The sequence below is a fragment of the Sus scrofa genome, chromosome 17 (assembly GCF_054392235.1).
Source record: "Sus scrofa isolate SSC_HxYL_T2T_F1_AM1 chromosome 17, Sscrofa_HxYL_maternal_Yorkshire_Landrace_v2.0, whole genome shotgun sequence".
Lineage (NCBI taxonomy): Eukaryota > Metazoa > Chordata > Mammalia > Artiodactyla > Suidae > Sus > Sus scrofa.
The window spans coordinates 31,128,275-31,142,516 of NC_139399.1; the positions used below are offsets into that span (position 1 = coordinate 31,128,275).

General features: G+C 35.7%; 1 protein-coding gene across 9 annotated transcripts in view; it reads left to right on the plus strand.

The window, feature by feature from the left end:
* MACROD2 (mono-ADP ribosylhydrolase 2) overlaps window positions 1–14,242 on the plus strand; it is a 2,051,375-nt gene that overhangs the window by 1,178,615 nt on the left and 858,518 nt on the right. For all 9 annotated transcript variants that reach the window (XM_085004514.1, XM_021077531.2, XM_021077533.2 and 6 more), the window contains one exon: window positions 5,403–5,524. In XM_085004514.1, coding sequence (XP_084860640.1) covers window positions 5,403–5,524 — 122 coding nt within the window. The remainder of the gene's footprint in view (window positions 1–5,402; window positions 5,525–14,242) is intronic.

The following is a 14,242-nucleotide window of genomic DNA, read 5'->3' on the forward strand; positions in this document are numbered from 1 at the left end:
TGTGTGGAATTGTGTGACAGTTGTATTCCAATCAGGGTATAGTGGTAGTGACACTGGATCATTCCCAAGGCTGGGATAGGAAAGATAACACTGCATGGACTTCTGATGCACTCAGTGTTGGAGTCCTGATCTGCCACATGAGCAACCTGAATGTTCTGAGGCTTCCATGAGGAAACGCAAACTAGCCCCCATGGAGAATCCCTGGGACCACATGAAGGGCAAGAGATACCTGGTCAGCCCTTAGCTGCTGTAGCCCCCCACTCTTCCACTGGTTAACTACAGTCATGAGAGAGACTGTGTGCCAGACCCTCTAGTGGAGCCCTTTTAGAATTTTTGATCCAGAAAAAAAACATAAAAAAAATAATAAAGTGGTTGTTGCTATCCTAAGCCATCCTGTTTTAAGGTAATTTCTTCCATGGCAAGAGCTTATCACAATTTGCATGGATACAAACTATGAGGCTAAAGTAATGGAATTCATGATAAACATGACAAACTTAATACATACAAAGGTATGCATTTCCTTCAATAGAGTCATGTTTGGAGTTCTCTTGTGGCTCAGAGGGTTAAGAACTGGACTAGTCTCCGTGAGGATGGGGGTTTGATCCCTGGCCTCACTCAACGGGTTAAGGATCTGGTGTTGCTGCAAGCTGTGGTGTAGGTTGCAGATGCTGCTCAGCTCTGGTGTTGCTGTGGTTGTGGTGGAGGCCTGCAACTGCCACTCTGATTTGACCCCTATACTGGGAACTTCCATATGCTACAGGTGTGGCTGTGAAAACGAAATTAAAAAGTCGTAGTCATGTTGGGAAAAATTATTTATAATCATACTGTCTTTGTGATAGTGTATCTCCCCACACTGATCTGTGACTGATTTGTATGCTTACCTTCTTCTTATATACCTAAGAAGTATGTACTACGTTTTCACTCTAAGGTATGTAGGACTCAGTTTGAATATTAAAATTATAGTAAAGCTTTAAAGATTGATACGAGCCATTTAGGAGAAAAATGTCATTTTTTTCCCTTTCCATTTAAATCCCACTTTTATCTTAAAAAATTGTTTTGTATAGAGAAATTATTGAGAGTAGCAAAATAAAAGATATACATAGTGGTGTTATTCTTTTAAATTCCTTGAACTTGTGTAAATTGGGGGGGGGCTGGTTTAGTTTTTAACTTTTATTAAACCACTTTGTTATAATTGCTCTATTTTATTATTAGTTATTTCTAAAATTTTATTGAAGTATAGTTGATTTATAATGTGTTATTTTCTGCTGTACAACACAGTGATTCAGTTATACATATACACAGATCCACCTTAAGAGCATTTTCATATTTATAGAGATATAAGATCATCTTTAGAAAGCACATGAACAGGCTTTTTATGTTGTAGGAATATGGTAGATGGAATCCAGGAACATGGTTGAATAAACCATATACTCTTTGTTTAATAATTTACTTAGTTTTTTGTATAGGTAATGCAACCACATAATTTGAACACCAAAAACTATAGGTAAACAATAAAAAGCCTCATTCCTATATTTGCCCCCATCTTTGTAATTTTCATTACTCCACTAGTAAGTTAGCCATTGCTGTTAATTACTGGTGATCCTTCCAGAGATATTTTATGTGTATATTAACTCAAACAAATACACATTCTTTTCTACACTTGTGGGGTATTTTTATACTAATGCTGGCATACTTAACATATCTGGATCTCTTCCCTTTCTCCCTTTCTTCCTTCCTTCCTTTTCCTTAGTAGTATGTCTTGGATATCTTTCCATATTCATACATAAATATCTTCATTGCCCTTTTTACAGAAGCATAATATTTTACTGTATAAACATTTATTTATTTCACTAGTCCCCTGCTGATGAACATTTAGGTTGTTCCCAAGCATATCATCCATAGGATAAATTCCTAGAAATAGAATTATTATGTCAAAGAGTGTCACATTTATAATTTGGAAAGATATGATTAAAACACTCTCTGGGGATGGTGCCAATTCGCATTTCATTGTGTAAGTGTGCTGGAGAAACTTGAACCATGACTGATGTTCCTTTGTCTGGAAAATAGTGAATTAGGCTACTAGGCATCTATAACTTAATTCTTGATGGGCATGTAGAAAAGGGATTGTCTTTGAGAGCTGCAAGAAATCTTAAAGTTCATCTTACTCAATGCCTTCTTTTAGGTTTTTAAGACAGACGACCAAAGAGGGGGATGACTTGCCCAAGGTCAACAGCTGGCTAGTGATGGTTCTGGCACTTCTGACTTATAATCAGAGTTTAGGACTTACAGTCTAGTGTCCTTTCCACATTAGAAGAAAGATGGAAACTGCCATTCCTGAGAGTGTGCCCAAGAGGTCTGAGGTGCTACTGCTGTGGCTACTGATGATAATTACCATTTTTTGAGTGTCTGCATGTAGCAGACTTCAAATTAAACCCTTCTATTTATATTATCTGATTTATACCATGGACTCAGCAAATTCCTATTCAAGATAAAGCATTGTCCATAAACTGAACGTGTGTATCTCACACACATGTCTGCTGTGAAGACTGTATCATGATTCAAAAAATGTAAATTAATACAAAGCATCCTCAATGTTTAGTTGGTTGGTTTGTATTTTTACAACCAGTATGGAAGTTCCCAGGCTAGGGGTACAATTGGAGCTGCAGCTATCAGCTTACAACAAAGCCAGATCTTAACCGCATCTGCAACCTACACCACAGCTCAAGGCAATGCCGGATCCTTGACCCACTGAGCAGGGCCAGGGATCAAACCCACATCTTCACGGATACTAGTTGGGTTTATTACTGCTGAGCCACAACGAGAATTCTGCATCTGAAGTTTTGCCTCTAATCTCTTCTCAATCAATGGATTTTGAAACTACCAAAGTCAAAATGTAGACCATAAGATTTTTGATATGAAGAAGACGATCCTTATCCTCACAAAGTCTATGAGCTATTTGACCATATTTAAAGTCCCTTTTAACTGCCCTGGCATCATTCTGCACTCTGTCTGTCTCCATTTCCAGGTTAAATATTAATGATGCCACAGGCACAGAAGTGACCACAGAGATCATCCAGGCAGCTGATTTGTTTTATGGATAAGGAAACCAAGGCAGGGACCAATGAAATGATGGATTCATCTGGGTTATTCCACTCATCAAGGCTGGAATTAGAAGGCAGGCCTCCTGAATGAATTTTAAATAGAAAAAGGAGAGCTCCTTGGTGTGGAAGAGTTACCCATAAGGACGACAAACAATTAAAATAATGAAGGAAACTTCCCTTTGAGACTTACATTGATTCACTTCCAGCTTTTTGGATCCAAAAGGTCATCCTGTTGGTCAATAATAACACTTGATCTTGGTTGCTATAAATTTAATATAGAGCAGACAATACAGAGGTCAATATTTTGATGCTGAGACTCATTTATTGGCCCTCAGATTTAAATTAAATGGAGAACTGAAGAAATGCAAGGGATATTTTTTCACAAATTTCATTTAAGTTGTATGGACAATAATGATTAAGGAAATAAGCAAAGAAAACATTTATTTATTATGTCACTGTTTCCTGCTCTTATGGGCTCCTTTCTCTTTTCTTCCCAGTGATTCCCAAATTTAAATGACCTTTAAACATATCTTACTGGACCTGCTTTGGGAAATACTGTATATAAAATTCACAGGAGTTGTGTTGTTTTAATACATACAATTCTGACTTACCACTATTACAAAAAATGTCTAGCGTTCCCATTGTGGCTCAGCGGGTTACAAACCCAGCTAGCATCCATGGGGATTCGGGTTTGATCCCTGTCTTCACTCAGTGGGTTAAGGATCTGGCATTGCCATGAGCTGTGGTGTAGGTTGCTGACACAGCTCAGATCTGGTACTGCTGTGGCTGTGGTGTCGGCCAGCAGCTGCAGCTCCAATTTGACCCCTTGACTGGGAGCTTCTATTCACTCCAGGTGCACCCCTGAAAAACAAACAACAGCAACAAAAAGGTCACTGTGTTTTTTTTTTCCCCTAAATATAACCTAATCTGCCTTTATGTTCTTCTACATTGTAGCAGTTCTTACTTTAAAGCCCTGCTTGCCTGTGAAATAATATCTGCATGAACTCACTGATGAGGTTTCTGCCTATTTTGATCACAAGATATCATATTTAACATGATCTGACAAGGATTTAAATACTGTTTAAAGTTGTTAAAAGTTGAAATCAACATTTTGGGGATTTTCTCAACATCAAATAATACTCTTGACACTTAGCAGGCAATCAACAGAGATTTTTCTCTTGGTGATTTATTTTCTGCTACTTAAATTTCATATGAATTTAAAACTATTCCATAGTTGTATTTGGTAAAGTGTTCTTATTCACTTGTTACTGTTTTTGACATTAAGTGATACTGATTAGCCAAAGAAAATCATTTCATTATAATATTTTAATAATAGAAGGCCGCATTTGTCTTTTTGATCAAAGTTGATTGGTTATTGTTACTCAAATCAGTGAAATGGGCTAATAATCCAGATGAGCAGCTAAGACTGAGAAGCAGGAATTATAAGACATTTTCAAGTAATTTGAATTGATTTGGTTTATTTCTTATCATTTTATTGACTTTAAAATGGGTACACTTATATTTCATTAAATTCCTAAATTTAAATGTTTATGTATATCACAATGACTGGCTGGTTTAGATACAAAAACAAAAATTTTAATTTTATGTTTTAAATATAAATAGAAAATAAATAAGTAAATATAAATGGAGATTGAAAAGAATAGATTGATTTTTGAAAGATTTAATGTAATGAAATATGGATGTTAGGTAATTATTAGGAACTATATTATCTCTAGCATACGTCCTGCATGTAAGCATTGGTAGATTTCACTGTAAATTATTAGGGATGTTTAAAAATTATTCCTTTTAGAGTTACTGATTATTATAAATTCTCTTGACATATTTTCAGAAACTAGCCCTTTTTTATTGTGTACAATAGCTGACACTATTATCTTATTGTCTTATTTACAAGTAAAGTGGTGTGCAACATCATTCTTCCTTCTCAATTCAGAATGCTTGTTTGTAGGCAATTATTTCTCAGTTTATTTCCCACTGAGGATTTGTCTTTTGCCAGGGTGCCAATTATTCACATCTTTATGTTATAATCTGTCTCGCTTGGATCTGACCAATAACAATGGGACAATTTACTGGTAGGGGATTCCTTTTCATAATTATCACCTTCCTGGGGAATTGCCTACTTTAAAAAGCTGTGTTAACATCTTATACCAGAGGAGCATTTGCATCATCAATATTTCTTAGCTTGCTTGTCTCCAAGTTCCAACACCTAAAATAAAGTACCAATTATGTGAAAGGTGAAAAATATCTTGCTTATCCTATTTTTCCTTCCTTTTGCTTTTACAGATGTCATCCATACTGTAGGGCCAATAGCCAGAGGCCATATTAATGGTTCCCACAAGGAAGACCTTGCAAATTGCTATAAATCATCTCTGAAGCTGGTGAAAGAAAATAACATCCGATCAGTGGTAAGTAGTTTTATGCCCCTTATTTCTTATTCTTTTCCAGCCTTTGTATACTGGAAATCAATCATGTACAAGATGAGGGTAGAAAATAATTTCCAAAGTTCTGAAAACTAAGTTGAAGGACCTTAGGCAGTGATGTTATCTATTGGTTATCCTGATTCCACTCACTTGTATGCCCTAAATATTTAATTAATTGTTTTAGAATTTAAAACTATAGAATCCCAGAACTGGATCTATCACATCTAATTTCTTTACTCACTTTTACCGTTAAATGTTTAAGAAAATGTGTGTGTGTGTGTGCACGCGCGTGTCTCAACTTGAAAGATGTTATTCTTTGAGATTGATTTTGGTCTTCTTAAACTAATACTCTGTAGTTGGGTATGCCATATCCCTTCTAAGTTTTGTCAATTTAGATGAGAGAGTTTAGAAAATGTGGATCTAATCTGTTTTGTAGGCTGAGATGAAAGGGACCTTCCTCTAGCTGAATTTGGAGGTATTTATTCACCTGCTTTTCTTTTGCAACATGTCCTACGTTTATTACATCTCAATTACACCAGGAAAATAAAACTATGAGAACAATGAGAGTGTAAATATCCAATAGTAAATTAATCTGGGCAGAAACCCTTGGGTCTTTTCACACTGATTATAACCTTGCTAAAACTGTGGGACAGGAAGATACTTGCTGACACTTCTTAGCAGGTTGAATGTATTAGCACTGCTTGCGCATTCATAAGAGTGGTGGTTTCGAGTTCCATGAAAGAGCTTTGAGAGTCAGACATGCTTAGATAACTGGCTGCTTGCTGTACTTTTCATGCATGATTATATTAATGAAGTGCCTTTTTCGACGTACATTGGTGAATTTGCTTAAACTAAGAAATCTTTTTCAAGCCAATTATACAGTCTTTTACATCTTTGTCTACTTATTAACAGAGATAGTTATTTCATTTCACTCTTTGATTTTTAAAAGACTTTCTCTTTGTGAACGAATCAATAAGTAAGACCCTATTCTTAGAGGAGAAAGTTTAAGTTCAAAGAGAATGGAGCCAAGTAAACTACCAAACCAGTTGGCTAATTTTGTTCTCCTCAGGAAAATAAGAAACATCAAAACAGGCGTGCACATTTAGGGAATAATTAAAATTTTGTCAATATAGCTTATTGATTAAAAGGGGCTGAAGCACTTGTAAAAATGGATATGTATAGAAGTTTCCAGCTTGGGAAATATGGACCTTGAGACCTGAAGAGAATTTGCTAATGAATTTGCTGGCATCTCTAATGATTTTCTTAAAGGCAATAAAAAGTATGTAGAGAACAGTTCATTAGAAACAGGGTAAAAACATCATCCATCCTTTTAACAGGAAAAATAAGCATCCCTATCTATGACGATCTTAAAATAATCACATCTGCTGGTACTCTACTCGCTGCCATTAGGTAAAGAGTAGAAGAATCATGGACTAAGTTAAATTAACTTTTATCAGATTGCCTACAATGTAATATTCCAGTCATCCTGAGATTAGAATTAGGTCTGTGTTAATATATTTGATGATGATTTTGAGGGTTTAATTACATGTTACTTGGATAAAATTAGCAGGCGGTGGTGCTAAACCAAAGTCATTCCAATATTAGGAAATAAAAATGTAGATGGAAATATATGTGAAATATGTGGCAAAATGTCCAGCTAAAATTAATCACCATGTTCTTGCACAGTTGACTGGGGTTGCCGTCAAATATCTCATCTCTTATCCTTTAAAAAAAAAAGGAATCTGGAGTTCCCGTCGTGGCTCAGTGGTTAACAAACCATGGTGGTTAAAATCCATGAGGATCTAAGTTCGATCCCTGGCTTCACTCAGTGGGTTAACGATCCAGCATTGCCATGGGCTGTGGTATAAGTTGTAGACACAGGTTGGATCCTGCATTTCTATGGCTGGGGCGTAGGCCAGGAGCTACAGCTCTGATTCAACACCTAGCTGGGGAATTTCCACATGCTGTAGGTGGCCCTAAAAAGACAAAAAAAAAAAAAAAAAAAAAAAAAAAGAATCTGTCTTCTATCTTCCTTTCTTACAGTAGGACCTTATTTATTTTGTGCATAGTAATTTGTATCTGTTAATTCAGGCTCCTAATTTACCTTCCCGTTTTTCCCTTTGGTAACTATAATTTCCTTTTCTATGTTTGTGAGTCTGCTTCTGTTTTGCAGGTTCAGTTTATCATTTTTTTAGATTCCACATATAAGTAATATCATAGGATATTTGCCTTTTCCTTTCTGACTGACTGCACTTAGTATTACAATCTCTAGGTCCATGCATGTTGCTACAGATGGCATTATGTCATTATTTTTTATGTCTGAGTAATATTCCATTATATAATGTATATATAAGTACGAATATAAATATGCTATTTCTTCTTTACCCATTTATCTGTTGGTGAACCTTTAGGTTGCTTCCATGTCATGGCTACTCTAAATAGTGGTGTTATGAATATTGGGGTGCATGCATCTTTTCAACTTATGAATTTATCTGGACAGATGCCTAGGAGTGGGAATACAGGGTCATTTTTAGTTTCTTAAGGAACCTTTATGCTATTCTTCTTCTTTTTCTGAAGTAGGAAATGGAACGTTCTACTTTATGTGGAATGTGGTATTCTTGACCACCACCAACAAAATATAATACTAATGTCATCAAATACTCATCATATGGGGAAATGGAAAATTTTTAGAAATGCTATTATGACTGGCTACATCTTTTATTGTATAGACATAATGATATGGGGAGAGATGTTTGGTGTATAAACCTGGTTAGTAAGATGGCAAATAAACTTAATTTGAGTCTATTTACATGTACATCAAAGCAAATTTCTCAAAAACACTTTTATCAGATCAGTTTCCAGTTTCCTCTGCCAGTCGTGTGACCATGGGAAAGTCATGTCAATATTTTGTAGCCCCACTTTCTACATTTAAAGAATCAATAAATTATTATTGTCTAACTCAAGAGGCTATTATAAGGAACAGCTGAAATAATGGATGTAAGGAAACTGGAAGATGTAATTCTATATTAAAGTATTTGGTAATATTACTTCAGGTGTAAGATATTTATGGGTTAGTTTATTATTTGGCAAATTTAGGAAATTGAGATTATTCTTGCTTTGACATTCTGAAAACCAGACCCCTAAACATCATCATATCATTTCTTGGGGTTTTTTGTTTGTTTGTTTGTTTGTTTGGGTTTTTTTGGTCTTTTGTCATTTTAGGGCCACACCCACCGCATGTGGAGGTCCCAGGCTAGGAGTTGAATTGGAGCCACCACCACAACAACACCAGATCTGAGCCACATCAGTGACCTACACCACAGCTCATGGCAACACTGGATCCTTAACCCAGTGAGTGAGGCCAGGGATCGAACCTGCGTCTTCATGGATCCTAGTCAGATTCATTTCCGTTGAGCCATGACGGAAACTCCCATTTCTTGATATTTTTCTGCAGAGATTAATTATTATGAAGTGTTCAGTTAGTACATTTGTAAAGGAAAAAATTAAGTTTTTCCTCCTCCTTTGGAGGGAAAAACTCAGTTCTTCCCTAGTGTGTATTTCTTTTCTGTAAATCTCTTTTACTACTCACACAGAACACATCACTTAGAATATTTCTGGTCCCCAAAATGTATGGTCCCATACTAAGCAATTCTCTGTGGCACCACCTGAGTGTTCTACAATTTAACTCAATTCTACACTGTATACCTGAAGATAGTGTCAAACCACATAGGTTAAGGGCTCAGTTCCACAAGAATGTCCCCACCCCCTTCACACAGACTTAAGACACCAGTCACAGGCCCAGGTTGTCATCTGTGCTTCTGAACAACTGTCTGTAGGTTGAAAGATCCAACAACCCTCTCCTAGGGTTCAATTAACTTATTATAACAGCTCATAGAACTCAGGGAAACACTTCTGTCTATCATCGTATTTAAGGCTATGATAAAGGATTCCAGTGAACAGCCGGATGAAGCTACATGGAGGGTGAGGTCTGGATGGGTCCCAAGTATAGGAGCTTCTGTCTCCATGGAGTTGGGGTGAGTAAGCCTTCTGGTGAAAATGTGTTCACCCCCAAACCTGGTTCTTTTGGGATTTTATGAAGACTTACTCATGTAGGCATGATCAATCATGAGCTTCCATTTTCAACTGCTCCCCCTTCTCTGGAGGATGAAGAGTAGGACTGAAAATTCCAAGCTTCTAATTGTGTCTGGGTCTTTTTGGTGACCAGCTCCCATCCAATAGTCATCTAGGAGCCCTCCAGTCTCACCTCATTAGAAACAAAGATACTTCTGGTGCTCTTGTAACTTAGAAATTTGCAAGGGTTTTAGGAGCCCTGGGTCAAGTACAAGGTCAAGATAAATATGGCAACAAGAGATGCTCCAAGGATTCTTATCACTTAGGAAATTATTGAAGTTTCAGGAGCTCTGTGCCAGGAACTGGGGACAATGGGGACAGAGACATATATATATATATATATATATATTTTTTTTTTTTTCCCTTTTAGGGCCACACCCACGGCACATGGAGGTTCCCAGGCTAGGGGTTGAATTGGAGCTGTAGCTGCTGGCCTACACCACAGCTGTAGCTGCTGGCCTACACCACAGCCACAGCAACACAGAATCCGAACCATATCTGCAACCTACACCATAGCTCATGGCAACACCAGATCCTTAACCCACTGAGCGAGGCCAGGGATCAAACCTGCATCCTCATGGATACTAGTCAGATTCATTAACTGCTGAACCACAGCAGGAACTCCTGTATTTTCTGTCATCTCACAATACTATGTTTATTTAGGTAATTGAAACTATTATTGTTTTTAATAACAATATTATCTTATCCATAATTATTAATGGTATCATTGTTGATATTACAAACTCATATCTGTGTTGACAGAACAGAACATAGCACAGACTTTTATTGTTCTAGTAGATGCAACTGAGTTAAACTATTTTTGTCATCACATTTAACTGTCTTAAATTTGTTGTCTAATTTTTAACTTTTCAAAAAATATCCCTATGTTATTATGGTTTGCTCCACTATGTTATCTTTTACAGTAAAGCTACAAAAATGAATGAGGAGTAACTAGTTAACATGGGGTACCAAGTATGTAACAAAGAAGCTATAAAGCAAAGTGGTGAAAGCCAAAATGGGAATACATTGCTCTACTGGTCTTGATCAGCTGGGCTGTGCTACAACTACAAATAACCTCTAAGTCTCAGTGGTTGCATTCAGAGACCTTGGCTTCTGAATATCCAATGATCTCCGGGCTGTGCTATTTGGAAGTGACAACTTCCTCAGCCATGGAACTGAGACTTTAGCAAATCATGCATGAACTTTTAACTGTCTCAGGTTAGAAATGATATGCATCATTTCTGCTTCCATTTCATGGGACTAAACTATTCCAATTGCCTTGCCTACCTGCAAGCGGGCAGGGAAGTGTCCATAAATAAATATTTTATGGACACCACTTGTCTGCCAAAGTTAAACCAAAAGCTTGGGAATCCCAGCAAAAGGATCAGAGATGATGGATTTACTCTAATTTCTCCATAGGAATATAGTCTTCAAAATTGCACTGGAAATGAAACAAATAATATCATTTGTTTATTTAATAAATAAGACCTACTGTGTTCTGATACATTTTGATATCTTCTAAGATCAAAAGGGTATAATTGGTCTCAATCTCCTGACCATCCAGACACATAGACAGATCATCATTCCGTTGTATAATCTGAGTATACTCTCTAGTTCTCTCATCACTTTTAAATATCTTCCCCCGGAAGCCTGAAATTCCATAATTAATGAGTAATTTATGATGGCCAGGCATTGTTCTTTCTCTGCAATTTCCCTAAAATGCAAATACTCATGAGATCAGCAGATAATTAATTTCCTAATACCTTAATTTGAGGGAATTGATCAAATTACTTTTCACTTGGGCAAGATAAATTAGAGGATGATAAAAGTACTAAGCTCCTCAGCCTGAGGGAGGAGGAGAATTGGAAGGGAATCTGAGGGAGCTTGGGAGAAGAAAATAGAGTGAGGTGCAAAGAAATTTACTCACCTTCCAGTTTTGCTAACAGGAGGTACTTTTTAAATAGAGAAAAGGGAAAAGTGATAGTCACACACAACTATCTAGAAATAAAGTAATTATTTGGTTGTTGGAAGAGACATTTATAGATAAAATTTTCCCTAAGAAAAAATAATATTCATTTTAATAATTTAGGAGAGAGAGTTTTCTTACATTTCTCTTCTGTATCCATTTTTTTTTAATTGGAATGTAGTTGGCTTACAAAGTTGTGTTTATTTTAGTCATATAGCAAAGTAAATCAGTAAAACAAATACATATGCATGTATCTATTCCTTTTCCAATTCTTTTCCCATATAGGTCATTACATAGTATTGAGTAGATTTCCCTGTGCTATACAGTAGGTCCTTGTTACCCATCTATTTTATATATAGTAGTGTGTATGCATCAATCCCAACCCCCGAATTTATTCCTCCTCCCTCCCCACGTTTGCTCTTTGGTAAACATAAGTTTGATTTCAAAATCTTTGAGTCTGTTTCTGTTTTGTAATTTCTACTGCATCATTTTTATTAGATTCCACATATTAGTGATCTCATATGATATTTGTCTTTCTCTGACGTACTGCACTTAGTAGTATTTCTATGTCCATAAATGCTGATACAAAGAGCATTATTTCATTCTTTTTAATGGCCAAGTTATATGCCATTTTATATATATATATATATATATATATATATGTATATATATATATATATACACCACATCTTCTTTATCCAGTCCTCTGTTGATGAAACATTTAGGTTGCTTCCATGCCTTGGTTATTGTAAATAGTGTTGCTGTGAACATTGGGGTGCATGTTTCATTTAAAATTGAAGTTTTTTCTGTATATATGCTCAGGAGTGGGAGTGCTGGATTGTATAGCAACTCTACTTTTAGTTTTTTAAGAAACCTCTTTACTGTTTTCCATAGTGGCTATGCCAACTTACATTCCTACCAACAGTGTAATAGGGTTCCTTTTTCTCCACACCCTCTCCAGCATTTATTGTTTGTAGGCCATTCTCACTGGTGTGAGGTGATACCTCATTCTAGTTTTGATTTTCCTTTCTCTAATAATTAGTGATGTGAGCATCTTTTCACATGCTTATCTTTTTGGTAACTGTTTTTCAATACAGACCCATATATTTTCTTTAGATTATAAAATAATAAAATTAATCAATAAATCTAATGGTTCATTTTACAATGGCAGTTCTCTTCTATGAATTATTAATTTGTGAAGCTTTGTAATATCAAGGAATGTTTACATTTAGGGTTTTAATCATGATTTTCATTCCAATATTACCACAAAGAGTTTCAGATGAAAAATCTGACTAATCTTTCCTGATTCCTAGTTGTAACTTGCGCAAGTCCCTTATTCCTTCCAAATTACTTCAAATATATGTCAGTTATTTTCCTCCAACCATGAGTTCCCCTTGGGCAAAAATTCAAATATATGCAGATTTATGTTTGTGTACATTCTTGACAACCTTGAGAATGTTGATTCCAGAGTAGGCAAAAATGTAAGGCAGGTGTAGGGGATAATTAGAAATAGAATGAACTGGAAATGGGTATAGAAAAAAAGAAAAAAAAAAACAGTTGAAAGAAAAGTAAAAGAGGGTACAGATTTTCTAAGTAAAACCTTGGAAGAGTTAAAGTTAGATGTCAAAAAATAGACCAAGTCTTAAAACCACAGTGTTCTAATGCATGCAACTTGAGAAATGAACAGTCAGTTGTTGATGAAGTCAAGCCACATAATTGCATAATTGTTTTTATTTCTGGGACAATGTTATGTTCTTGAGAAAATTAAAAATGTGTTGTGGGACAGGAGGAGTACTATACATATACAGAATATCCCTTTGAATGTATATTGGCTAAAACAGACAAATGGAAATTGTTTATATTGGTGAAAATCTTGGAAAAGTTTTAAGGGTGGATTTAGGGTTGAAAGCAGGGAGGAAAAATTCCTCTTGAGTAAGAGCTAGGAAATAGAAGTTAATAATATTGTATCCATTATCACTATATGCTTATGTAGTTATTAAAATAGCATATGTACTGTTTTATATATCATGCTGCCTTTATTGTTTTTAGGTGAGCATAGAAATATTTTGTAAGGATTTTTATGAGTTATTCTTAACCTCTATTTCTCTCTCTTTTTTTTTTACAATATGATATTAAATTCCTCAATGGAAAATTCTTTCACCACTAGATTCAATCTTAGGAACCTAATTCTGCCATTCAAAAAGAGATTTCTCCTCTCGGCATCAGTTAAAAGGCATTGATTCATATATGTCAGTGATATTAGGTATTCAAGAAAACTCCTTTTGAATGACAAAATAGAGTGTACCTAATTTCACCTTCTTTGAGTGAAAACATGTAATAAGAAAATAGACATTTTTATTAAAATAATTATGATGTGATTAGAAACCATATTTTACTTAGGTTTAAAATAATTTCCCCATACAGTATAGCTAATAATGGATATATGAATTTGGTAGTTTTCTGTGATGACGGGCAGAGTAAAAGTTGGTTGTTGGTTTGAAATCATGTGGTGTACACCACATGATTTCCATATGGGTGTCATGCTAGATGATTTGTGGAATGAAAAGAGCATGTAAATCTTCACTGGTAGGAAACACCCAGTGCCC